The sequence below is a fragment of the Tiliqua scincoides genome, chromosome 2 (genome assembly GCF_035046505.1).
Source record: "Tiliqua scincoides isolate rTilSci1 chromosome 2, rTilSci1.hap2, whole genome shotgun sequence".
In the NCBI taxonomy this organism is placed as follows: domain Eukaryota; kingdom Metazoa; phylum Chordata; class Lepidosauria; order Squamata; family Scincidae; genus Tiliqua; species Tiliqua scincoides.
In genome coordinates, this window is record NC_089822.1 from 236,829,718 (window position 1) to 236,856,495 (window position 26,778).

The 26,778-nt window shown below is 40.5% G+C and overlaps 1 protein-coding gene across 10 annotated transcripts in view; it reads left to right on the plus strand.

Annotated features, from left to right (window-relative positions):
* Positions 1 to 26,778, plus strand: part of FOXP1 (forkhead box P1) — a 642,114-nt gene that overhangs the window by 448,163 nt on the left and 167,173 nt on the right. For 9 of the 10 annotated variants that reach the window (XM_066617522.1, XM_066617523.1, XM_066617521.1 and 6 more), the window contains one exon: positions 14,192 to 14,323. In XM_066617522.1, coding sequence (XP_066473619.1) covers positions 14,192 to 14,323 — 132 coding nt within the window. Of the gene's footprint in view, positions 1 to 869; positions 963 to 14,191; positions 14,324 to 26,778 lie in introns of those variants that run through there. The other variant, XM_066617529.1, reaches the window with a different exon arrangement.

Genomic DNA, 26,778 nt, shown 5'->3' on the forward strand with positions numbered 1-26,778 from the left:
TCAGTGGTTGGAGCACATTGCCACAACAGCAATACATTTTTTAAAGGAATTCTATTACTTTTTTTTTTTAAAAAAGGAAAAGGAAAAAAGAACAGACTGCTGTTATTGAATATGGCTGTTTGACTGTTCATCTCTTTACAAGCTGCCTTCGAGTGCCAAACCCAGTTGACTTTCCTTGACGATATCTCTGTCATTTCTCCTATATGTCAAAAGACAGGACTTTGATAATTGAGACTGGGGGAAGAGGAAGGGGGAGGTGAAGGAGAGACAGTTTACTTAGTCATCTGGACTTAAATAGGTACTTTGTTTTAGTGATTGAAAGGAAAATGTAAGAAAGAGAATGCATCTGCTGGAATGTATTGAATGCACTCCTGAGATCTTAGATTCAAAGTCTAATTTATTTTAAAGAGAAAAAAAAATGCTGTGAAGGAATCTGAATAATTGCTGTGAAGTCTGGCCAACCTTAGCAGACATTTATTGACATAAGTGTGTGGGTACCATGAAGAGTGTGAAAAACAAGCTTTCCAAAACTATGTACAAATAAAGAATTTGCCTAGCTGCATAACTTAGATGCATTTGCCACTGTTATATATGATTTTTGCTTGTGGGCCAGCTGCTTTAATAGGGTAGAATTAATATAATTTTTTGGAGTGTTAAACACAACTTTGAAATTACCTGCAAGCTCCAGCTGATCCCTCAGCTTTGCAGATGGGGGAAAAATTGCTTAAATTCTTGTGGTTTCTTTGTCATTTCATAAAAGCAGACGTTGCTACTGTGGAGGCAAGCCTCCTGTTGTTGCCTACAAAGGGCAGTGCTCCAGTGTGTTTTCCTTTCAGTGTGCGCTTCAGCTGCACAGCACTTCCTGTTTATTCAAACATCTTTTTACCATTCTTCAACCCCCTGCTTCAGAGAAACAGCCAGAACACATCTCCAGCAAGAAGACAGCAAACTCGAGACAGACAGTAAGAGCTTGCTCTGTTAAACTCCTCCATATTCTCTGCTTAAACGATCAGGGGAAAGAGGGCACAGCGTGTAGCTACAGCAAACTTTTAACTTGCTATCTTGTTTGCAGAGGCATTCTTTTGCTGTAGGAAAATTGAATTGCTGAGGCTTTAGAGTGAAAGAAGATGATTCATGTTGTTTACTGCCTTGCTGGGCAAGGAAACAAAATTAAAATGAGAGCTGGCTTCTGCTAACTTTTTTCCCCTGTTGGAGTATTCGGTTGCTTTCAAGTATGTATTTTGAGAGGTCCTATGCTGTCACTTGCATGAGGAGGGTTGATTTTTGGTTAGAACTTGTGTTCTATGGGGTGTGTGTGTGTGTGTGTGTGTGTGTGTGTGTGTGTTACCCTGTCATTGTTTCAACATTGTACAGCTGCAGAAAAGGGGGGAAGTCAGTGAGGGTCTGTTGTCTTTAGAAATGTCTGTTCCTTCCACAAAAATGTGTTTGCATTATGATTGTCTATGTGAGAATTATTCTTGTTAATACTTATACAAATTAAATACTAATAAAAAAATTCAGGCTGCTAAGACAAGCATGGCCGTTATTCATGTGATTGCCGTCTAGACTTCTGATACTATAGAAAGTTGGGGGGCGGGGGTTGGAATGGCAGGCAGAATGACTGTTAACTTTCATGTCAGGGACACCTCTCCAGATTTTCAGACTCTAATATCTGTGAAACTTGGCACTGTCCATAGCTGGTACTGATTAATAACTGTAGCTCATGTTATAACATGTGCACCCTTTTCTACCCTTTTTGTTCATGTGGCTTAATAAACCATGCAGTATTCTGTTGGCATCTTCTTGTGTCTTCTCGGAAAGTCCATCAACGTTGATAGATAACTTTTCATCCAATCGCTTGAAGAAGTTGTGTCATAGCCACAAAGCATAAGAGAAAATGGAAAATGCAGTCTGAAAAAGCATCCTAAGGGAAACTTTAAAAAACAAACACACACCCTCTGTGAGGTCTGTTATGTTAAGACTTTAAAGAAAGAAGCCCTACAGAGAAGATCCAGAGGAGGGAAAGACTGTTATTCTGATAAACTGCAACCATCATTTAAGGTTGTGTGTGTTCCCATACTTGTGAAAATGTGGGGTAATATTCAAATTACTCAATTCTGGGATAAGTTTCTGATAGGAGAAAGAAAAGGATGATTGTAAGTGCTTTGAGAACGATTTGTTTAAGAGTAATTGCATGGAGAAAATGGAAAGAATGACTACAATTATTTACTCAGATGTTAGTGTAGGTGTAGGGCAGCCAAGCTCCCTGTGGGAACAGTAGTCTGCTGCCTTTCTTGGCATCTCAGTCTATTTGAAGACCATCAGATTTCCCAGCTCACTGATTTTGTTTTTTCTGGATGGCAGGCTTGATTATTTATCAGAAGGGAAAGGGAGTAGCTCCAGCAAATCAACATGTGACTAAACTTTGTTTTCTTTGCGGCTTAATAACAGATATGCGGAAAATAATAAAGCATTGTTTTTTTTTATTTTTAATAAGGAAACTATGTGTCATTTTACATTGAAAAAAGGAAAGCTTAAGTGAGTCAACACTTTTTGTGTGTGGTTCAGTGGCTTCCACCTTCTGAAAACTCATATGGCTCTTAGCCGAAAATTAATCTGCTGTTTTGTATACTCTTCCAGTGGAATTTTTCCATAGATAATATTGCCAACCATTTGGGCTTATACAGGATTTATTACAGTCATACTTGTTTCTCCACCCCCATGAAAAAGAATGTCATTTTCTTTTCCTTTTTAACACATCAGCTAGGTGCCTGCCTAAATGAGAAAGACTTGCAATCTTGTGGAAGAATGGAGGCTGACTTTGGAGCAAAATATTGACAGCGCAGTTATGCTATCACCCCTATCGGCTGCTAAATGTTTGCAGCAAGCGTGTGGAGTTTGCAACCATGTTAAATCTATTATAGAAATCCCTCTCTTTTAACACAATTTCTGTGAATATTATAGTGTATAGTGTGCTGTTCCTTAATGATAGCTTGGGAGAATGTTGGATCAGGATTTTTTTATTCTGTGAGGAAAACCTCCATGAACTAAATAACTATCATGAAAATAAACAAAGTTGTCTTTAGAAATCTGGCCTGGTCCATTGGGCAGAAAAAAGTTACGTTCTTTTCATTGATTATATGAATTACGAAGAAGTGACATGTGCATGAAAAGAGTTTCACGTTGGGTGGGCAGGTATACATTTAATAGATGGACTTGCTTTCAGTCTCTCTCATTGTCTCTTGGAATTGCCCGTCAGTTTCAATGCATGTATTAGATCACCTTGTCTATAATATTAAGTGACTGGCTGCTGTACTTCAGTTCTGCTATATAGGGTAAAGGTCATAGTGTCCTAGGGGAACCCAGACTGTGTTCATAAAATGACTATTGAGTAAAAAACAGGGAGAGAATGTTTTATCTTTTAAATATCTTTTGGGGTAGTTTGCGCTGGAAGTGCATCTGAAAAAGGGATTTGAAGTTGCGCAACTTAAGAACCTAAGTCTATACAAGTGTTCTGTCTGGTCCTGTGGCCATTTTGAGCAAGGGCTAGACCTTAGAGGGTTGGGAGGATTTAATAGTGTAAGGTGCTTTCCTTCTTATTCATTCCTAGTAATTTAAAGTTCAAAGAAAGTAAATAAGCAACTTTTTTCACATGATGCTTTCCATTTACAACTGGAAAAGATGCCTGCAGTAATGCAGAAATGGCTACAAGCTTTTTCCATGTATACATTGCGGTTGTACCATGAAATCTCATGTAAGGAAGATATCACGGAGAGAAGACATGTAGATGGGCCCTATGTATTAGCATAGATCCCTTGAATATCCTATATAAAAGCTGCTGATATTTCTGTTGTTCATTTTTGTAAGCTCCTATATAGCTCCTATAATAACAGTGTTTCACAGGTTACCTGTAAACAAAGGTTTTTGGTGATGATGGTTTTTTTTTTTTTTACTGGAAAACTGCTGCGTGTGAATCACATCAAGTGCCCCTTTAATTCTGATACGTAAAGATATGAACAAACGTTTCCTGATTGTATTTTCCGGTCCACTCATTACTTTTTATCACTTAGATTCTATCTAACTTTCTCTTGTCTCCTAAATTCTGTACTTTGCCTCACAAAATGTTGAATAGTAGTGGAATATGTACTGTTTTCCTAGCCCTTCCTTCCTTCCTTCCTTCTGTGGTTGCTGGTTTATACTCTTCTTTGTACCGTTTCAGACTGTTTCATCCTTTTTGAAAAGAGTGTGACAACTGCATAGCTATACACAAGGTGTGGATAAGTAAATTTTAAATTCAGTTGACTTTATGTCCAGCATGCTGGATATCTCACCATTAAAGATAACTATTCCAATTTTCTGAATAGAAACAGCATGGCATGTAAATAAACTTGCACTCTCTTTCTCCTAGTCTTAGGGGATCTCCAAGACAGAGCATAAGAGGGGCTGTGGTCAGAATCCTCCTATGGGTAGGATGAATTGGGATCCAATTCAGGCTGCATGCTGGAGAAGTTGGTAGGGGGCCACATCAGTCATGTTCAGTTTGCTGTTCTGGAGCAATTGCAACAAAATAGCTTGTACCTTTACTGCCGCTGATTCCTCTTTCCTTCCTTACTGTCTGGCTACTTCTTTAAAGCAGGTTATTTGGTTCTCTCCCATTCCCAGTATTCACCTGCACCCTCCTGTTCTGAAGAAGCAGTCAGAACAATGAAGGAGGAAGGAAGTAGAGGAGAGGTGGGACAGTAAGGAGGGGTTGGAATGTTTTGGTGCTAGAATGCACACTTTATAAAAAGAGGATGAACAATATGAGTGCTGGTTCAGTTTCACTCAGTTCTCATAAAAAATATTAAGGAGGACGATGGTGTCACACCCTCCTCAGCCTTATCTAGGTGGGGGGTAGGTATACATCAAATAATGCTAGTTAGGACATTGGAGCTGGTAGAATATTCAAATAAGAGACAAAGGGTCCAGTACTATCCAACTTTCAAGCGCTGATGCAGCTGGAGTGCTGGTAAGGTTCCCTTACCTTTTGGACTGCCCCCCTCCATTGCAGGATGTTGAGGATTGGTTAGGATAGGAAACTGGGATAGAATTGGGCCCAAAAGCCCAGATATTGCTACTTATGGGTTTGTTGAAGGGAAAACATAATGGAACATAAGAGGAGCTCCACTGCATCAGGCAAAAGGCCCATTTAGTCCAGCTTCCTGTATCTCACTGTGGCCCACTTGATGCCTCAAGAGCACACAAGACAATAAGAAGCCTGCATTCTGATGCCAGTCTCTTGCATCTGGTATTCTGAGGTAGCCTACTTCTAAAATCAGGAGGTTGCTCATTCCAGTTATGGCTTGTAACCTGTGATGGACTTTTCCTCCATAAATATGTCCCATCCCCTTTTAAAGGCATCTAGGCTAGATGCCATCATGTTAATGAGAGGAGGATTGCATAACGCATAAGTCTGTTCCTTTGTTTTTGTCCCATACCTTACATTCACATAGGTAAGAGGGAAGCTATTTGTTATATTGACAGTTGGCATCTCTAGGTCCTTTGAGGCAAACAATGGTGTCATTGGGTCTGGGTAACTTGCCTCCTCACTTTCAGCCCTTGATCCTTGATCCTATGCTAGTGTTCTACCAGCCCCAAGGAAGCCCTTGAGTGAAGGCAAGTCCATGGCCACATTGGGTTTCCCTTTGAGGAGCTGGCTTGTCCCCCCATCCAGGAATTCCTCTTTTCTTTCAGAGATGCTGTGATTGGGTTCACTCTTTTTCCTTCCCCTTTTACTTCCTCTCATGTTTTTCCCTTCATCTGTCCAGCATCTTTTCCTTTCCCTTACTTGTCTCTCTACTTCTCCTTTTCCCCCCTCTCTAATTCTCCTTCTCTTCTTCCTGCTATTTCTTCCCATTTCTCTCCTTCTGCCCTTGTTCCTCTCACTCACTCTCCTTCCTTCCTTTACACTTTGTGGGTAGCCCCTTTAAAGGGCTGATTTCTGGTGCCAAGCCCCACTTCCTGGACATTGCTCACAGCATCTCTTGGTGCTCAGCCATTTTGTCTTTGCCAAGCTTTGAGGAGGAAGCAGCTGATCACTCCAAGTCTGCATGGCCCTTATTGCACTCTGTTGGTTCACTGGAATTCAAAGTGTTGCATATAGACTGTTCTGTCCTGGGCCCCACATCTTTCTCAGGATGACTCTGATTGTGATTACTGATCTAGGACAAAAAGAGTAACCTAGACTTTGAGAGGTAAAATACCTTCCCCCCCCCCCATTTTGCTTGAAGTCATCCAGATTGTAAAAAATAAGGGGTGGTTATTTCACACCTGAAGTGTTGTCTCCTTGATTCTCGAATGAAAGATTCCACATCCTTGACGAATGCAGCTGGTGGCATGTGCCATGGGCCTTATGGCACCACCTGACCCCTCAGGGTTGTCCTAACAGGGCAGATCCACATAGTATGGTGCGTGGAGTATGACATTGCATCCCCAGTCATGCTCCCTTGGTGAAAATAATTTGCCAATGAGGACAAAGGAAGTGCTGCTAAAGGGGAAGTTTATTTCAAGAGAGTCTTTACAGAGTGTACATGCCCCATATTATGGGAAATAGTCCTAGTGCAACAATACTTGAACAAGTTCAACGCAACCCTAGGTTTGGTCAGTCCACTTGAAGTATCATTTGGCTTCTAATCATAAGGAACTTCTTTACGGGTACAAAAAGTGTGGGAGCATCCAGCCTTCCTTGCCTGCTTGAGTCGCTGTCGTCCCCCCACCCATCCCTAAGGGTCTGCTTTCACCCTACCAGGAGAGGGAATCCAGGGACACTCCTGAAGCTTTTGCAGGTAGGCCTGAACCTCTGACTCTCACACCACTAAAAGCCAAGTGTTTCCTTCCTCAGGAACCTTTCCACCTGCTGTGTGTTGTCCTCCAGTCTCTCTCTTCATTTGCCCTCCCCTCACATGCCCTGACTCCTCTTCTCACGGATTGCTAATGACTGCTCAGCTATCATGTCTTCTGGACAGATGGCATCAAGCAATGCCATCATTCCTCTATCCGTGGTCCAAAGCCATCCCCAAAGACTCAAAGCTGCACTGAGGTTCATGGAGTTCACAGGCCTACACAAATCATGATGCTGTAACAGATACTAAAAATAACTTCTTGCTCTCTTAATATTGGCGGGCCACTTCCGTACATTGCAGACTTCCTGAAAAACCTTGAGATATTGGGAGCAGTTCAAACCTTCAAACTTGATTTTTGAGAAACTTCTGCAGGCATGTCAGGGAGAATCACTGTCTCTTTTGAGCCTGCTCTGACCTATTTTGACTCCATGTGCCAATCAGCTTACTTCCAGTTACTCTGTGTGGGTGTTATATTTTATGAGTGGTGTGTAAGGAACATAGGAAGAGCCCTGCTTGTATCATGCTGAGCCAGCTCCGGTACTGGGCTGACACTGATTGTCACAGGCGTGTCTTATTGCACATTTGCGACAGTGTATGCCGGTGGTGGGCCAGCACAAGCCCTTTAGGATCAGGCTTTTAATGTTCTCTCTTCATCACACCGTATGTACTGAACACCTTATGTTCATGTCCACTTGTGAACCTGGTCCCTGTACTGCCCAGGGCCAGGTTTGCAGAGGTTGCAATGCTGAGCTTCTATGTATTGAAAGAATGCTTTCAACATTGGAGATATTGATACAGTGCTAACTGACTTGTTTGCTTTTTCAAACAGTTAATGTTACAATAAGGCTGCCAGTCTTTTGTGCAGGATGCTTTATTAATATACCATCCTAAGAATTAAATAAAATGCCTTTGTTGTTGTTGTTGTTATTAAAACAGACCTTACATATTAATAACAACAACAACAACAACAACAACAATAACACAACACAGCAGATAAATATTGTATGTGTACACACAAAATCATTGATACTGTTATTATCCTTCTATTTATTTTCTCCTTTAAAGTATTGCAGCATTTTAGATGGTAAATGTACATTTTACAATCTTAACTGAAATTCTCTCACTTACACTGGACTGACTGCAGTGTCTAAATGCTCATAGAAATATAGGAGTTGCGGAGCTCTGGGCCTCTCACTTGAGCAGCATTTGTCATACTGGATTAGACTACATTTGCCAGTGTTATAAGGGCTGGTGTCCATTGAGGTTGAATGGAGATCAGGAAGCTAATTTCACAGAGACACTCCAAAGAGTCTTGAAATGGCTTGGAGGGGGTGAGGAATAAAGAAAGGCAAGCACTTCTTCTACTATGCCAGCCATCTTGCTTTCTTTTCAGCACCCCTCTCTTTTCTTCTCCAGCTCCAGAGGAGTGATGACTGTTGATTACAGGGCTAGTAGGTTTGATCTCTGGTTAGGGGTGAAGGGAGAATCTAAGATTAAATAAGAGAAAAGCTACTAGGATCTACAGAACAGATTATATGGCTTGACATTATGTAAGAATTGTTATTAGTAATACTCTCCTCCTAGTATTGTTTATTACATGCAAAATTCAACATTCAGAAAAAATGACATTCTCTAGACCTCTAAACTGCTGCTCACCCATACTGTTCTTTTTGCCTGCTTTCTTACTATTCTCCATGGTTTAATTTGATCCCATGTTCCTTAGGGCCCAATCCTAACCAACTTTCTAGTGCTGATGCAGCTATGCCAATGGGGTATACCCTGCATTCTGTGGTAGATGGGCTGTTATAGAGGCTTCCTCAAGAAGGTAACATTTGTTCCCTTACCTTGGGGCTGCATTGGCACTGGAAAGTTGAATAGTATTTTGCCCTGACAATGTGTGAAGAGTTCCACTGGGCATGTACTAAGTACATTTCCCATACCAGAGTATTATTTATTTATAATATTTATATCCTGCCCATTTCCCCATCAATTAAAGACCTAGCTAAGGCCCAGCACCTTGAATTGTAGAAACATTCAGATGCCTAATGTTTCTTGGTCTAGCTTTTTTGTTTTTCTCTTGACTTTAATGCCAGTTCTGCCTTGCTACTCTCACCTCGGATTTACATGTTATACTTACTCTGTAACTGCTTCCTCTTCCATAGTTTGTGTTGCCCATTCACTGCTTTCTTCATTCTGTGCTTCAGCTTCAAATACTCTTTCTAAGAACTGTGGCAACCTTCCCATGTAGCCTCTGAGAGGCAAGCAGTCTTTCTGCCCGTCGCTAGCCAATTGGCTACAATACTCAGTATGCTTCTGGAGATTGAGTCTTCTGCCAAGGCCCTAAGAAGTCAAGAGAGACAACCATAAAGATTCTTCCGCTCATAAGGTTGATGTCACAGCACCAATAAAAAACAGCCATTTCTTGCAATTTGGGAAGATTTTTTTTTTTTTAAATCCAGCTCTAGCCATTGTATAATGTCTGTGTCAGGATGGACAGAAAATGATACTATGTGAAAGCTGCCCATGACCTCTTTATAGCAGCTGCACTTGGAAAAAAAGAAAGAACAACACACTTGGCAGCTCATTCATGTTTAAGATGATATTTTGCTCAGTAAGAATTAAGCTCAATATGTTAAGGGTTAGTGTGTACTTTATTTAACTAATATAAATATTACTTGAGATTTTATATCTATAAACAGACCTTACATATGGCTATATTTAATACAGCATAAACAATATGATGGCTAGGAGCCAAAGAACTGTATGACATGTCCCAAATAAGGCTTTGGGCATTTGTTTTTCAAACAGTTCCCCCTGCATCTTGCTTTATATGAAGGAAATGATTGTTTGTTACTCAGAAATCACAGATTCTGAAAAGCTATGGGTTTTCTCAAACTTGCTTTACCAAAAGCCCCACAATCTAATTGAAAGTTAGGGTATTGGACTAAGCCCCTTTAAGACTGAACTATTAACATGTAGAAAAGAGGAGGGGAGAAACACTGTAAGCTGCTCTAAGCCAAATGGAATAGAATGGGCTAGAAATCTATTAAATAAATATAGGCCATGCCATAGGTTAAATGTAGTAGTCAGTCCAATAGTCAAATATTCTGTAGGCTGTAGGCAACCTTCAGTTTTGAAAGACTCTGGTATCGCGCTCTGAATGGTGTTTCTGGAACAGCGTCTAGTGTGGCTGAAAAGGCCAATCCGGGAGTGACAATCCCTTCCACACCAGGAGCAAGTGCAGTCTGTCCCTGGTCTGTCTCCCTGGCTATGGGCCTTCCTTCTTTCCCTCTTAGCCTCAGACTGTTGGCCAAGTGTCTCTTCAAACTGGGAAAGGCCATGCTGCACAGCCTGCCTCCAAGCAGGCCGCTCAGAGGCCAGGGTTTCCCACTTGTTGAGGTCCATTCCTAAGGCCTTCAGATCCCTCTTGCAGATGATCTTGTATCGCAGCTGTGGTCTACCTGTAGGGCGCTTTCCTTGCACGAGTTCTCCATAGAGGAGATCCTTTGGGATCCGGCCATCATCCATTCTCACGACATGACCGAGCCAACACAGGCGTCTCTGTTTCAGCAGTGCATACATGCTAGGGATTCCAGCACGTTCCAGGACTGTGTTGTTTGGAACTTTGTCCTGCCAGGTAATGCTAAGAATGCGTCGGAGGTAGCGCATGTAGAAAGCGTTCAGTTTCCTTTCTTGTTGTGAGCGAAGAGTCCATGACTCGCTGCAGTACAGAAGTGTACTCAGGACGCAAGCTCTGTAGACCAGTATCTTGGTATGTTCTGTCAGCTTCTTGTTGGACCAGACTCTCTTTGTGAGTCTGGAAAACGTGGTAGCTGCTTTACCGATGCGTTTGTTTAGCTCGGTATCGAGAGAAAGAGAGTCAAATATTACAGTCATACTATTCATAATGCTGCTTTAGCACTGATTCATTACAGTGCTCTTTGTTTGATTGCCAGTCTAACCACTGGGAACAGTGCATTTTGGGTGAATCAGCATCCATTTCCTGCTCATTAGATTAACCATGTCTCCAATAGTGCTGTTTCATGCAGCACTTGATTTTTGGGGAACATATTCCCCACACTATTCAAGATATTACTGTATTGTACTTTCATCCAATAAATACTTCATTGCATGTAGAGTTCCAGGCCTGGAGGAGGAATGGTGAAATAGATAAAGATGCTGCTACTTGTGTATCAGCTTAAGGTTCTTCCCCTGTTGGAAAATTCCCACACTTACAGTTCAATCCTATTCAGGGCTGGTCAACAGCATACAACACAGGAACACAGGGTATGCTGCGTGGTATGGGGCTGTCAGAGGACCCACTACGCCAAGACCTTTTTTTACATAACTCCTCCACCGCTACCTGGTCCCCAATGGGCCTACTCAGATCTACACCGGCTATTTTACTGTCATAAATCTACTAGATCCAAGGGGGGGTGTCAGACCTGAGACATGGGCTCCAGACCTCATGAACACCACTACCACCATTATCCATGCCTGGCCTGGCCTGGCCTGGCCCAATCACTCCCCCAGTCTGCTCTTCCTGCCACTTTACCTGCTCTTTCAGGCAGTCTTCTGCTCACCACTGCCACCATGGGTTTTCTTGGATTCCATGCTACTGGCGAGGATTTGCGAGGATTCCCTCACTGGTTTCTGTGGCTCCCTGGGGAGCCACAGTTGGGATATCACTACATTAGATGTTTAAGATGTCTCTCCAGACACTGTGTCAGAGCAAAAAAAGAAGTGTAGTACTCTGGGCTTTTGATAAACACCATCGGCACCAAATGAAATTGGTGAATTGTTTTCTTACAATATTCCTCAGCCCAATTGCCAGACCTTTCCAGCGCATTATGCTTCCTGACTTACAGAACTAAAGATGACCTGAAATTCAAGAATGCAGTGTAATCTGTTAAATATTTCAGTGAACATATGCAGAAGGAAGTGCGGATGCCTAACTCCTTCCCTCCGTGTAGGCATCTTGCACAGGGACTATTTCTTGTTTTACGTTAAAGAAGTCTTCACTCTTCCCACTGTTAACACCTACGCATGTACTGAACGTCTCCAAGGAGACAAGGAAACCCTTGAGTCCAGCCATGGTAAATCCTCCAATGAGGCAGCAAGTAAGAGGCAACTCCTTGAGGCATCTAAGCTTCCAGCTGTCCTCTTGCAGACATTAATTTTCTCCTGGCTCCTACAGACAGAGTTTCTTCTTTGCATCTGAAATGTTGGTGAGTGCTTTAGGCTTCTCACAGTGAGTTGGGTGGGGAACTGCGTCATGCACTCTCTTTCCTCGTTTCCCTAGTCTTCTATTTATGTCGCCTGACTTATCTCTTTGACAGTTCCAAATCTATTTCCAACCCTGGCATAACCACCACAGATTCTCCTTTTGCTTTGTTCCGAATTGTTCTATCTTATATCCAGCCTTTGCTGACATTTTTCAAAACTGCTCCTGAATTGCTTTTTACACTCCCTTTTTATATATTAATAAAAGGGCCTTGAATTGTCACATATTAAGGATGCTCTGTCGAGCCATGCTATCAGGTGTGGTCAAACCTGTTTGAAGGATGGAGTGTATTTTCATCACACTCTGGACTTGCAAGGGCAAACTGTATGTTCTACATTCGTTTCTGCAAGCAATGGGGCAGAAAACTTTTTCTTTTTTTACACAACCCACAATTAGCATATGACAATGAGTGTCACTAAGTTGCTAAGTTTACTTCTAGATGCTGGAAACAGATGTCCTGAGATGGCCATCTTCATCTCATAGCCTGTTGATCAATGTCACCACATGCTGACCTCACTGGAAAAAATGAGAGTAGACTTCTGTCTGATTTAGGGAAGCAGAACTTATCATATTGTGCTCTAACAACTCTGGGACTAGGCCTTAATACTTGAAAAGTCAGGGCCAGTTTTCCACATACTTTAATATGTACATACACAAAAGTTACTATTAAGTAACAACAAACCCAATAACCTTATTATCAACATGGGGAGAAGCCATTGACTGCTGTATTATTATTATTATTATTATTATTATTATTATTATTATTATTATTATTATTATTATTATTATTATTATTATTTCTCATGACACAGCTGTCGGTTCTTTAGCTGGAGTTGGCGTTAATTACTAGTCAGGTCCCACCCAGGGGCCTAGGACGTCGTAATATATTTGCTAATAATGTATGCTGAACCAAGCATTACTACTAGTAGTACTACTACTACTAGTACTACTACTGCCCAAGTTCTGAATAAAGAATGAGACTCTTTGACCTTTAAGGGTAAGGGAAACCCCTTTGTTCAAATACATTCAGAATATCCCATTTCAGAAATTCACTTCTTCCTCTAGTGAGGGGAGAATGGGGGGAAGTAATGGCAGTGAGGGATCATGTGAGCCCAAATACGTTTGTGTCTAGACCTGGCCCAAGATCATATCCCACTTCTTCTGGCATGTAAATTTTTATTTCTTCTCCCTTGCACTCCTGCCAGAAGAGAGGAAATGGGGAAGTGTTGAAACTGCAGGCCTAGCATAGCTCCTCTCCCGCTTTGTCTTCCTCTTCCCCAAACTTTGTCTTCTTAAATGTGGCCCCTTGGACCGCCAGATCCAGTTAACAGTCCAGTTCTGCTTGAATTCCATTCTTGGTATCTTCCTTGAGAAAGTTCCAGACAGAAAAGTAATGTATGAATAAATTCTAACACAGTTATGCTTTTGGAATGTGTGTTCATCAGGGAACTGTAGAACAGTTAATTCACAATGATCTGTTTCTCTAGCGAATATAGCCCTTTCTCCTTTGAGAGATGGGAGACTGGGATGTTGGTACTGTCCCTATATTAGACTCATCAGACTGTAAAGCAGCTAAGGCAATGTTCTCACCAACAAACTTCTTTTCTTGTCCACTCCTGCCATTGAAGGTGTGACTTCTTATATCAAATGCGTTGTTGCCTCACACACAATCTAGTTGACTTTCCCCCTATGCTGTGAACGCTCAAGTTCATTTTTCCCCCTGTTATGGGGACTGAATGTTGAACATACAGTGAGAACAATTTGTCAGTAGAATTAGCTTAGCCATTCATTGCTTTGCTGAGTGTGATAAAATTATGTGTGGTTGCTATTGTTGTCTAATAATACCATGGTTTTGATTTTCTACTGTTTTTCTTACAAACATTCTTGTGGCACTGCTGGGATTTAGGCGCAATAAAATTTATGGGCTTCTTTGGTGGGTATACTTCTGAGACTCATAAACATAAGATACATCCAATAATCAGTACAGTACCAGGTTGACCTTATTTCTATCATTGTTTTCTCCCAGGCTCTTCAGGTAGCAAGGCAGCTTCTGTTACAGCAGCAACAACAGCAACAGCAGCAGCAGCAACAACAGCAGCAGCAACAAGTTAGTGGGCTAAAGTCTCCCAAGAGGAATGACAAACAGCCAGCCCTTCAGGTAAGAAAGCAGAACACAAACATTTGTACTATCTTATATTTTTATGGGAGTTAATAGGATGAATTGGCAGGAAAGGAGATAGATTTTTTAAAAACACTTGACATTGTTTCATTGATATTAAAGGTTCAGACTCTGCTTAGTAGCATGGTAGTCATGCTGAGTGTTTTTGAAAAAGCCACAAATAAGATAAGAACATGAGATACTTTGGCTTGGGGAAAGGAAGTCATCACTTAGGTGTGAGGAAGAGTAGTTTCTGAAATGAGCATCTATTACAAATCTGGATTCTGTGATTTTTCTGTACAGTGGGCATTTGTTTTACTCTATGGAATAGATTCCTTCAATAATGGACAAGCCTTTTAAATGTTGCAATCCTAATTCAGTTGTTTAAGATGAAATCTTTATGTTATTATTGGTAAATAACACTTTAGTAAAGTACTGTTGAGTATTTTGCCTTGTGAAAAAATGAAACTTTTGGGTTATCATTAAAACAAAACCTTTTTAGATACTATTTGGAATGGTATCTGTAGATATAACTTTGTGGTAAGGTTTGACATTGTGGTGAAAAGACAATTATGTTTGGTGGTTACCAAAAATCATTGATTGAGCATGCCTAGAAACAAGTGTTAGAAGTTACATTGTCAGTATTGGCTGAGCAACTTCTGCAATGAAATCTGTCCCTTATGTACCTTGTTAATGATATAGTGTTGCACATCGAGTCACAGGCAAGTTTTACAACATTCTGTTTTAGAAGATCAGATCAGTGCATCAACTGTCAATTTGGTTTTCATTTTGGAACAAATATAATTAAATAAAAGAATTATGGTAATAAGAGTTTTGATGTAATGGTCTGACCTTGTGTATGATCCCACAGGGCTGATGGTGAGAGATCCAGCCAGAGTTAGTGAATGAGTCAGGTTAGCAGACAGCAGATTGGCTGAGGTCAGAGGACCTCAGACAACTCCAATGTTCTCTGGTGAGATTGTCATCTTATTCTGGACAAGGTTCAAGAATGAAAAGCTCTAGCGAGGAAGTCTTGTTGCTTGGAGCCTAGTGTGTAATTGTTGTTGCTTTTCCCTTGATGTGTTATCTGCGCCGGTAAGTGGCTGCTGGGGAACTCGAGGTTCCTGTTATGGAGAGAACTGCCTCTTTGGTGGAATCTGGCTTAGGAGGTACTATCCATGGGAGTGACAGTTTATCCGTCTGACTTTCAGAGCTCTCAGCTGATAAGCTGAAGCTGTGTTGGACCCTGTGTTTGGGTCTAGTACCTCTGCAGCTTATAACACTGTCCCTCCTGATCTGGCTAGCTTCTTCTCTTTGTGTTAAGAGTCCTGACTGTTACTTAAGCTTGGGTATTGTTTCGGTTAATCCAGCTGATTTTGGTGAAGGATTGTTGCTTATGTTATATGTGTCGCTTTTTAAGTGCTGTATTAGATGCATCCAATGATGATGAAAATTCTAAAGAAACTATTATGAGGGCTATGAACATTCTGTGGACTATCTGAAGGTCACTCCAATTAGAATGTTGCCTAAAACGAAAAATTAAGAAACTTTGTCCAGAATGTATCCCCTAAACATTGGTATCTTGTATTATTGCATGTGCTTTCTTCAAAAGTTCTTTTCAAAGATCAGACTGAAAACAGCATCAGGTGTAGGTTACTATCCTAGTTTTACAGATGTGGAGACTGAGCTTGGCAGATTAGGCTGTTGACTTACGTTGACAGGACAGAAGATTTAGAGGCACGATTGGAACTCTCAGATCATGCAGTAGTGCTCAATTCTGTGGAACCCCATCTTTCTGTTTACAGTAAGTTTCTGTGTTTTGTCTCAGGGCAAACTCATATTGAAAGTGTTGTTGGGAAAAAAAAATCTGAATGCTGAATTCATGCCATTTTGTTAAAACATAAAGAAAAAATGTTATTTTGGTCAATCCATAGCTGATCTATTTGCCTTTTAATAGACTCTTCTACTGGGGACATTTTTAATGAGATATTGTGCTGGGAAGGCCCAGTGTCAGGTACTAGAAGAAGTGCTTTGTTGTGCAGATGTCTTAAGAATTACTCCAGAGGATGAAATATGACTGTGTTGACCTTTCAGCTGTGAGCTTATTTGTCAGGATTCAAATAAGTTGAAAGGATCAAACCAAACAGTTTCCGTAGTCAGACTGGGAATTGTGTTTCAGAGGTCAACAGTGAGGGCCACGTTGCAGATTCCATAACATAGCCAATTGTTGGTACATATTAAAAGTATTGGAGCTGCTTCTGCCGTCAGAGACACAATTAAAATTCTAATTTATTAATGTATACAGAGAGCTGGTACAACCTGTCACTCACTGATTCAAATGACTGCCCATTCTCCCCCCACCCACTCCTTGAGCTTTTGCATCCTTAAACCTATACTTGAACATAACAGACGCTGTGAGCCCAATGGTATAATAAAGATGTGTATAAAGATGTGTATTTTAACAGTGCCAGGGCACTGAAAAGAAATCTTTAAGGAAAAATATACAAAAGTACGCAGACCCTTCTTACCTGCTTGTCAATATGAAACACTGAATGTCATTGTTTGCGTCATCTTTGTCAACAGCCATTCATCATGTTCAGTCTGAAATCAATGGCATTATTTCATATTATTCTTATCTAACAGTTTCTTCTGGCACTTTACAAATAAACTGGTTTTTGTAAAGAGATAGCTGGTTTTTGTTTGGTTTCCTATAGTGATGGTGTTAATTACATTTTTAGAATATATTTAATAAACTTTCTGGTAGCGTTTTTCAAGAAGTAGAATAGAGATCATTTGATTTCTACTATTTTAGGTGCCTGTCATTGAGGCCATTCAGTATTTATATTATGAGGCTGACATATATTTACTGTTGGTTCTGTTCCTTAGCTTCGGGGTGTTTTTTCTTTTTTTAAAAAAAATTATTTGAAACAGTAAACAAGTGAGTATTTGTAACATCTAAACTTTGTTTGACAGAAACATGGGTGGATAGAATGTTGGTCTGGAGTGCCATTTAAACCATTTTGTTGGATCTGCCTGCCCCTAAGCTTCAGAGTGGGTAATCAGGGAGGCTGGACTGGTTTGATAGGAATGCTGAATGTTGTATATGCACATACAATTTGTGATCACTAAAGGATGTTGCTGAGTGAAGACTGAGAGCCCAATCGTATGCATGTCTATTCAGAAGTAAGTCCCATTAGAGTCAATGGGGCTTACTCTCAGGGAAGTGTGGATAGAATTGGGCTGTCAGTCTCACTTGTTCTAATTTAATAGTGACTGGGATGTGAACCGAATGGGCAAAAACACAAATAGAAAATTTCTCACATAACTAGAAATCAATTAAGTACTTGTATTCAATACATCAAATCTAATCTCTCTGTGACATCATATGTCCATTGACATTAGTAAAATCCAGGTAAATGTCTTCCAGTAGAATTCCTTTCACTTCTCAACCTTGACTGCTGTAGTTGGAGACATGTTCTAGAATCTTTCATATGTTCAAAATAATTTCAAAATAATCATTTTGTCTGGAATTTGGTCTACTGCTAGAATTAAAAAAATAATTCTCCAGATACAAATGCCTTGACTTTCATTTTTAAGCATAACTAGTATAGCTAGTTATAGACAAATAACTAAAGACAAATATAACTTTTGTCTTTTTTTTTGGCAGAGGTCTCTGTCTTCTCAGCCTAATAGTAGAAACAAAAAAGCATCTGAAAGTTAAAAAATAAATTTTTAACAGCCAAGAGATGGAAGACTATACAAATTTCAAAACCACAAAAACAAAATGGGTAGAGAGTAAATAGCTCTTTGTGCAAATATTTGCCACTAATTTCAATCTTTATTTCATAAAGTAAAATACATGTTTTGCTGATCTGGGTTAGCTCTGGAGATTCTTTTTTTTCACCTGGCCAGTATACATAGAAAGAGAACTTTCATTAATGACAGTGTGAACTTTTAATCACTCACTTTCGGTGCTGATGCCCCCTCCCCCCGGCTCTTTAGGCATTTTAGTTGTTGGCATGAATTTATAACTGGAAGCAAATCAAGAGACATATTTTTGCTCAAGAAAATAAAACTTTATGTGTATTTTGGCAGCATTAAAATTTTCTTCAAAAATGTTTTATGCTATGCTCAAAAAAGTTGGACATCAAGGTTGAAAATACTTTCGAAAAGTCCAGAGTAACATCCTGAAGTTCCTTGGTTTGTAGAAATTTATCATGTTAACATGGCATTCATTATTTAGAGTTAGATGAGGTGTGAAAATAGGAAGGGAGAAAAGTATAATAAAACCTGGCTAAAAGTGAAATTTTTTCATGAGCTCTTTCAGGCCTTTCTTAATCCAAGAGCAACACCCTGTTCTTCTACAGTGAATGTCTTGCGCTGCTGTGGTTATAGTTCCAGTTCTGTGACTGGAACAGAACAATCCAGTTGATCCACGTTTACCCGCCAACTTCATTAAAAGTTCTCGTCAACAGCATGCCTATTGTCATAGTAGTATTACTGTGCAGTTGCATGGCTGAGGAGGGGTCACAGGCATCACAGGATTCTGGGCAGCACTCCGTGGTCCTGTCCTGCCTCGCTTGCAACCATCTCCCTCTGAATGCAACTGGAGCAGTGTTCCTGTCATGTCCGGAGCGGGTGCTGGGTGGCTCAGGTTGCAGTTCTAGCCATGCTGCTGTTACTATGTGCAAGTATGAATGGTGAAAAAGAGAAAATAGCATTTCACCCACACAAAATTCTTCATATATCTTTGTGAATGCAGATAATATCCTATTTAAATACTTCTTAAGCCAATGTTTAAGATATCTTTTTTAAATATTTCTGATTTTAATTGAAACATAAGTAGGCTTATTAGAATTATGTCAGTTTCAATCTTTTTAAAAATGAGACTATGATTTCAACTTTTGAAAATAAAAAACTTTGAACCCCCCCTCCCCATTTTCAATAATTAGACCAGGCTCTGTTTCATTACATTATAATTAATGTTGCAGAAAGTATAATTGCAAAACCTTTTCAAGTCCTTTAGGTTGAAATTATTTTCTCTGTTCTGTAAATAAATTGAATGAAGCACTCATATAATTAAGTAGCAACCTAGCTTCATTAAGCGGTATAGATATGGATACAGTCAGGAAAAAATTTTTATTATTCATTGTTCACTGGTACAGGGTACATCTCCAAGTTGATTGGCCCATCTTCCCGTGGAGGTGGAAGCGTCTTTATCTTTCTTAGACTTATCCTAAGGTAGTACCAACTCATCACTGACTCTATACTGTGCATAGGACTTCGCAATGGATCTATAAAGGGTGGAAAAACTTTCAACCTCAAACACCTCTAGGCCTGGGGTTCTATACCGTATCTTTGTTGGGATGGGTTGGGATGAAAAGGAGGAAGAAGAGCAAAAGTCTTCTTCCAAGCCTAATTGTTCACAGGCAGTCATTCCCAAACTGTGTACCATGAAAAATTATTTAAACAATTAAAGGTTTTGGTGACACCCCCGCTACCAGCATGCACCTACCCACAGAGAAGGCTGCCACTGTGTCTCTATGTGGCTCACTGCTGTGAGTGTATCTCCTAACTTTTCCAGACCTAGGTAAAGATTCTACAACTTTGCATTGGTTGTTCTGAATGAACCAATCACATCTAATGCAGAGATGCAACAGGGTTAGCATTCTGTTCAACGTTGCATTAATTCAGAGGAGGCTAAATGTTGATCTACTGCATGAGACATGGCTCTGAGGACTTGGTTCCTTCCACTCAGGGGATATGACCAGATTGGTAATTCACACAAATATACAGGGCATAGGCTTATCTGAGTAGACTTAATTTTTAGCCTCTCACAGTTTGTGATTGTTTTGTTAAGGGCTCTAATATATTATTGGCTATAGGATCATCAGTTTCCTTTGAAGCTGCAAAAAACTGGTTTTCCAAAAGCATGATAGAACTGGGATCTATCATGAGTCTGGTCCTGCAATTGTTGCAGCAAATTGCTGTGCAGCTGGAAAATTTCGTTGCCTGTCAGTATCTCCTGAGACCTACCTTTGAACAGGTGTTTTTCTCATGGGTGAAACATTTATTTTACCATTGTGTGTAAGTGATGATTTCCAGGCAAATTGTGTTTATAGGGGTTGCAAGGCTAAACAACATGCCAGTATGAATTTGTTATAAATGTTATGGAAGAAGAAAACAAATGAAACATACTTGACTGGTCAGAAATGTGTAAATTGCTAACAAAATGACATATGTAATTAAGAGCGCTCCTGCCATTTTACCTTGTGGTTTACACCTACAGTGTTGAAAAAGAAAGTGACTCCCACCTCGCTAATTACCATTATCACTGAAATGGTAGGGTTTGAGTCATTAGTTCCATGTGCATTTAATTAGAGGAAGGCTGAAATTGGATTTAACTTATTACTTTTTCATGGATCACTTTCTTGTCATCACTTCAAATTGGATTGCAGCCCCAGGTAACTAATTATGAGAGCCACAGGATCAAGAGTGAAAAAAGGTAATTAGGAATAACACCGTTGGACCCTTGCTGATAGTCCACTTGTGCTTTGGAAAAAAAGAGAGAGAGCTGTATTTTGTGATATTATAGATTATGGAGTTAAAGGTATGCAGTAATACTAGGAATCATGGGAGCCTGACACCACCTATAGTGGTTTATATGATGTACAGCTGTGTTGAAGATGTTGTATCGACATGGTTCCAAAATCAGACCCTTAATACCAAGATTAAACTTGTAAAAGCAACAGCCTGGTTGTAGGCATGAGGCATTTCAAGAACTGTATAGTCGGGGGTCTTTACATGTATGATTACATCAAACATGTTGAGACTCAAGACCATTCGTAGCCATAGCGAAGAATGTTTAACTACTGCAGGTTACACTTATTAATTTATTAAAGAAGATACTGACACTTCAGAAGAATCATTTGTACCTAATGGGGAAATTGTAGGCAATGTGAGGAGGTCAGGGCTCTGACAATTCGATGTGTATGTATCTTGATTTTTGTCCACTTTAACAAATGAATCATTGTGCCTTCTGCAGAAAAGTATTTTATTTCAATGTGCAGAAGAGAATTTGAAACCACATGTGATTCTTATCATTGGTAGAATCTGGAGTGAGGTGGAGACATAAAAAACCTGAGCAGAGTTCAAGGCAGTGAAAAGATTAAAGTTGAGGCAGAATGTTGCTCATCAGTATGGGGAGAGTTCATTAAAAGTATATTTAGATTTAGGGGTTTCTGGACCTTTCAGGGGGGAAAAAACCCTGCTGTTTTAAGTTGCTTTTTGGATAATCCAGATTTTAACATAGGGCTGGTGTAGACTACTTAATTTTGTTACTTAGATATTTGAAAACAGAAGTAGTATAGCCTCTCAATTTTTTTAAATCCTGATTCTGTAGCCAAAGTAGACTATGCGAGTTAAATCTAAGTGGTTTACAGTACAATCCTGTGCATCAGGGCTTTTCTAACTGGGGTGTCACAACGCCCCGGCCTGTGGGCCCTGGCCTCTGCTTCCTTAAGGGATGGGAGCAGCATGGATGCAGGGAGGGGGGGCTGCAGGGGCTTGGCTGAACTTACCAGAGCCTCCTGCAGCCTCCCGGGGGTGCAGGGAACCCTGTGCAACTGTCTGCAGGGCTCCCCGCTGCTACAAAAGTGAAAGTGGAGCGATTGCACCCCGCCTTTGAGTGCAGTTGCTCCACTTTCACTTTTGAAGCATTGGGGAGCCCTGCAGACAGTCGCACAGGGCTCCCCGCACCCCCAGGAGCCTGCAGGAGGCTCTGGTACTCCTAAGTATAGCCAAGCTCCTGCAGTCCCCTGAGTCGCTACCACCCCCCACCCCTGCTGCGTCCCCCTTGCCCCCACAAGGACTTAGAGCAGTTTCCAATCTCCTGGAGAGTTTGAAAACCGCTGCTGTGCATATTTACTCCGAAATAAGTCCCACTTTGTTCCCTGAAGTTTATTCTCAGGGTCCTGGTAGCTTACTGTACATAGATGCAGGGAGTCAAGCGAGTTGGGTTCAAGCTCAGCCAAGGGTTGTGCCCTAGCTAGTAAGCCATTTGCCTTTCGCATGTTGATTATGATCCTGATAATAGCAGGAACAAAAGAAGAGAGAAAGGAAGGTCTAGAACTTACACCAATTAGTCCATAAAGCTGCTTTCTAACCACCCAGCCATAGCAGAAGGCAAGTAATGTGTGCATCATTTGGCACTGAATACTTTGCATCACTGCAAACCGGAACTCCTAGTTGGGAGGCTATAGGCTGTAGCACACGGACCTATCACAGATAGAACTGCAAGGGCCAATTCCTGGACTGGCTGACACAGGGTGCCTCCTGCACCCCATGTCTGGAAGTGGGTCACGATCTTTATTTTTACATTTTCCAAGGCTTGGGGAGCCCTGCGGAGGCAGGATAACCAGACGTCCTCTTTTTTAGCATCATGTTCCGGAAAAGAACTTAAATGTCCTCCTGTTCCCTGTGAGCTGCCCCTGCAGACAGCGCATAGCCATCTTGTAATCAATACATTCTGTGTAATAAGTTATATGTAATATAGTTTTAAATTTAAGAATAAGGAATATACTGTTTAAATTAGCCACATGAAATCAATATGCAAGCGTTTTTAGCTTTTATTTTGTCATGTCTTACATTTTTCTTGGATGTCCTGCATTTTGGGGTGCCTTGTCCTCTTTTGTGGTTATGACACCCTGTTCAGAGGCTTCCGCGGGGCTCCCCGTACCCCCAGGAGGCTGCTGCTGCTATCAGCAAGTAAAACAAAACCTCTGTCACCCCTGGCAGTGGCACAATCCTGGAGATTGCGTCGCTGCATTCCCCCCTCCCAACCCCTTAATGGGGCAAAGACAGAGCTCCTCAGGCTGGGGCATTTAGACACCTCAGTTTGAGAATCTCTGGTTTATGAAAACTAACCATTAGTATCCTTAAAGAAAACTTGTCTTACACATTCAGAAGTCATAGTCATACTACAAGTACAAATTACATTTTCTAAAGTTTTTGAAGAATATGTTGCACAGTGCAGTCCTGTGCACTCAGTTCAATTATACCTGTTCCCAGTATAGTCTGTATAGGATTGTAACCTTAATGTGGTGCTCAAAGAAGCAGTGACCTTAAATATTCATTGGTGTGATCATTTGTTGGGTGAGACCTGCAATCCTATATATACTTACTTGGGAGTAAGTCCCAATGGGACTTGCCTCTGAATAGTTATGAATAGACTGTGCTGTAGAGAAGCCCATCAGAGGGAGTACTAAAAGAAAATCTGCAGAAATGATGATCTTCAGGTAAAGAAAACCATGTTCTTCCTCGATTAAATGAAATAAATCTAGATGTTTAAGGAAAAGAAACTTTCTTAGTTGTCTTAATAAAGTAAAAAGGGGAAGCTGATAAAAGTACATCTTCATTTAGAGTTTTATTTGGGGTACTCACCTGTGGTTGAAAGGGCAAGAAAACTGTGATCAAGTGATGTAGTGTTTCCATTTCCCATGTGAATCTAATAGTGTATGATAAAACTACACTCATTTATTTGCAAATCTGTAGGAATTTATGACAAAATGGAGGGGCACTTTGCTGTCAACTTGAGTAGGCAGCCTTTTTGTACTACTGGTTCCCACCTCCAGTTTCTTGTACAAGCTGTGGCACTCTTTTGACATGTGCATCCTAGAGTGCTGCAATCTGCATCATATTAGTGCACAGCACTGGAGCCTGTCCAGTGGACAGAAAATTTCCAGAAGCCATGAATGTCAGCAGTTGGTACAAGTGCCTTAAGAACAGAAATGACAGTGAGGGGCAGTGCAGTCCACTTGGCAAGATGCCCAGGCAGAAAAGTCAGCTGAGACAGTAAAGGGGCAAGATTAAAGAATCGTGGGGATATGCTGCAAAGTTCAGTCCCTGGAGAAAATTACCTTTTGTGATCATAAGACATCTCTGCTTTTCCTGCCGATACTGTTTGCCAAAAGGTTTAAAAGCATTTATCAAATAACTGTGGCTGAATGAAAATAGGATGATGTAGGATAAAATATCTTTTTTACAAATTCATATGGATTCTGCTATGTTTATTGACACATTTTGTGCAGGAAGAAGAGTGTTAAGAATGGAACATTTTTGAAATGTATATTTATTTATTGGAGTTTCTAAGCTGCTTTTCTGTGTACAGGCACCCCAACAATCTTGAAAAAATTTACAGATGCTCAAGAACATTTAGTAATAACAAAAGCAATGACAGCAATATTGGATATCTAGGTGGGCTTATCCACAGTGCTGCATGTGAAAATTCACACAATGGCTCTGAGCAAATGTCAGGTCAGTCTGGAATGTTTATTCTAGATCAGGCTTACTCGTGTTCCCAGATTCCATGTGCCAGTATCGTGTTTCACTATTCATAGGAAAGAAACATATCTAAGCATTACGTATTTAGTAGACCTTTCTTTTCTTTTTTTCTTAATGCATCAGAGCACCAGGTCATTTGACAATGAACAGAGCTACTACTTCATCCTGTGCTGGTACCTAGTTATGTTCTAGCTTTGTAGCTGTTCATGTACAACAGCTTCCATCTGGAAAATCAAGAACATGAACAGAAATCACTATTTAGAAGCTGGCCTCTTCTGTACTGACTTCCCAGGCTCCAGTCCTGAGCTTTTAATTTCAATGGGCTATGAGATCAGAGACGGGAATCCCTGTTGGGCCTACCAATGAACATTTTTGAGAAATGGGATTCCAGGCAGCTCTCCACTCCTTTACAGATAGGGGTGTGATAAAGTTTTAAAATAGGCGAATGGGCAGTGTGAACTGTATGTACATAACCATTGTAATTACAGTAGTTGTGAGGTGAAGTCATGCCTAGTAACTGGTTTTGTGTTGCTTAGATTTTGTTACTTAGCTGTGATATCATGGACAAAATATTATAAACATATCGTGGCTATAGCATGTTTGTGTTAGAAAAGATCAGGAACTTTTATTAAGTTTGTTTTCCTTGTCATATTGTAAAAATTTATTATGTGTACTGTGTATATTAGAAACAGATTTGAGCAATTCTGTCTAAATGAAGTCATCCTGGTTATTTCCAGACTGTCTGTTTTTGGTTGTGAATAATTTTCATACATCAGATGGCTGTCATATTTAGAAGTTCTCCACATTTTTAAATAGGACATTTCCCATTTTGAACTTTTCTGGAATGCATTGGTCTTATATACTTAAGTGATATTTTGTTTCTGTGATTCTTCTACACATCTCCACATTAAAGGCTAGTAGATTAAATTGTAACAAAGTAAATATAAATTTAAGAACTGAAGAGTAACGGCCTTGTGTGACTTCTTGTTTCACTTGATTTTAAACACTTGATTAGGGTTTCAATCTTAAACAATTTGGCGGTCACTGCTGCCGCCAAACCCACCCTCTTCCTGGACCTGATCTGCCCATTCCTCACTCTGTCCCCACCCCATTTCACCCTCACTCACCCCCCTTCACTTCCTTATTTCACACTCCCTGTCCCCATTTTGCCTTCCCATTTCCCCTGCCATGTTACCTGGATTGGAGGGCAATTCTAGACCTGCTAGCACCAGCAGAAAGGCTGGTGCCTTCCCACCAACATCACCAGCAGTGCTATATGACATGGCACAAAAGTCATGGAAAACATTTTTTTGGAAAATCATGTTGATAAATTAGAATTGTTGAGCTCCTTTTTCAAAATTAGGATCAATGTGAATGTTTTCTTCCAATTTTTACCAATAGGCACACAATTGTTTCTATTCCTCCTCCCAGTTCTGAAATCTGTACAGCTTTCGGTGCTTTCCACGGTGGGTAAAGAAAGGAAAGAGAATGTGGTAGAGATCCACGTGGCTGATTAGAAACCTGTAGTGATGATCAGAGAGTAGAATGTTTGCCCTAAAACTATAAACCTTGCTAGAAATGCTTGCATTACAGCCATTTCTTAAGAGAAGGCATTTCAGAAAACTTCTTTGGGCTGTAGTCAGCAGCTGTTTGCCTCATGTGCTTAAACCTCCAGAGCTAATATTGAAGTTACAGGGCAGCAAGTGCAGTGCTGAAGAGTGAGTGAAATTAACACCAGAGAGACAATTGAAAATGCCATTTGGAGAGTGGCCTTAGAGCCTGACAGTTTTATGAGTGTCGACAGGATGGCCAGAAGAAAAAAAAAGAGAGAGTGAGGAAGAGAAATAATTCACCCACTATGATTATGGGGGCAACCTGCTTGCCCCTTTTGCGTTTTCGGTACACCTTAACTGCTTTTATCAATATCCGGTCAATTTAAAGCATAGCATTAATCGTGCACAACCCCAATCCACTGAAAGTACAAAGAGGTAAACTGGACCTGTGACCAGGGCCAGTGATATCATTAAGCTGACCAGGCAGCCACTTAGGTTGCAGATCTGAGAGGGGTGCAGTACTGACCTTTGAATTTTATACAGATTAGATTTTTTAACCCA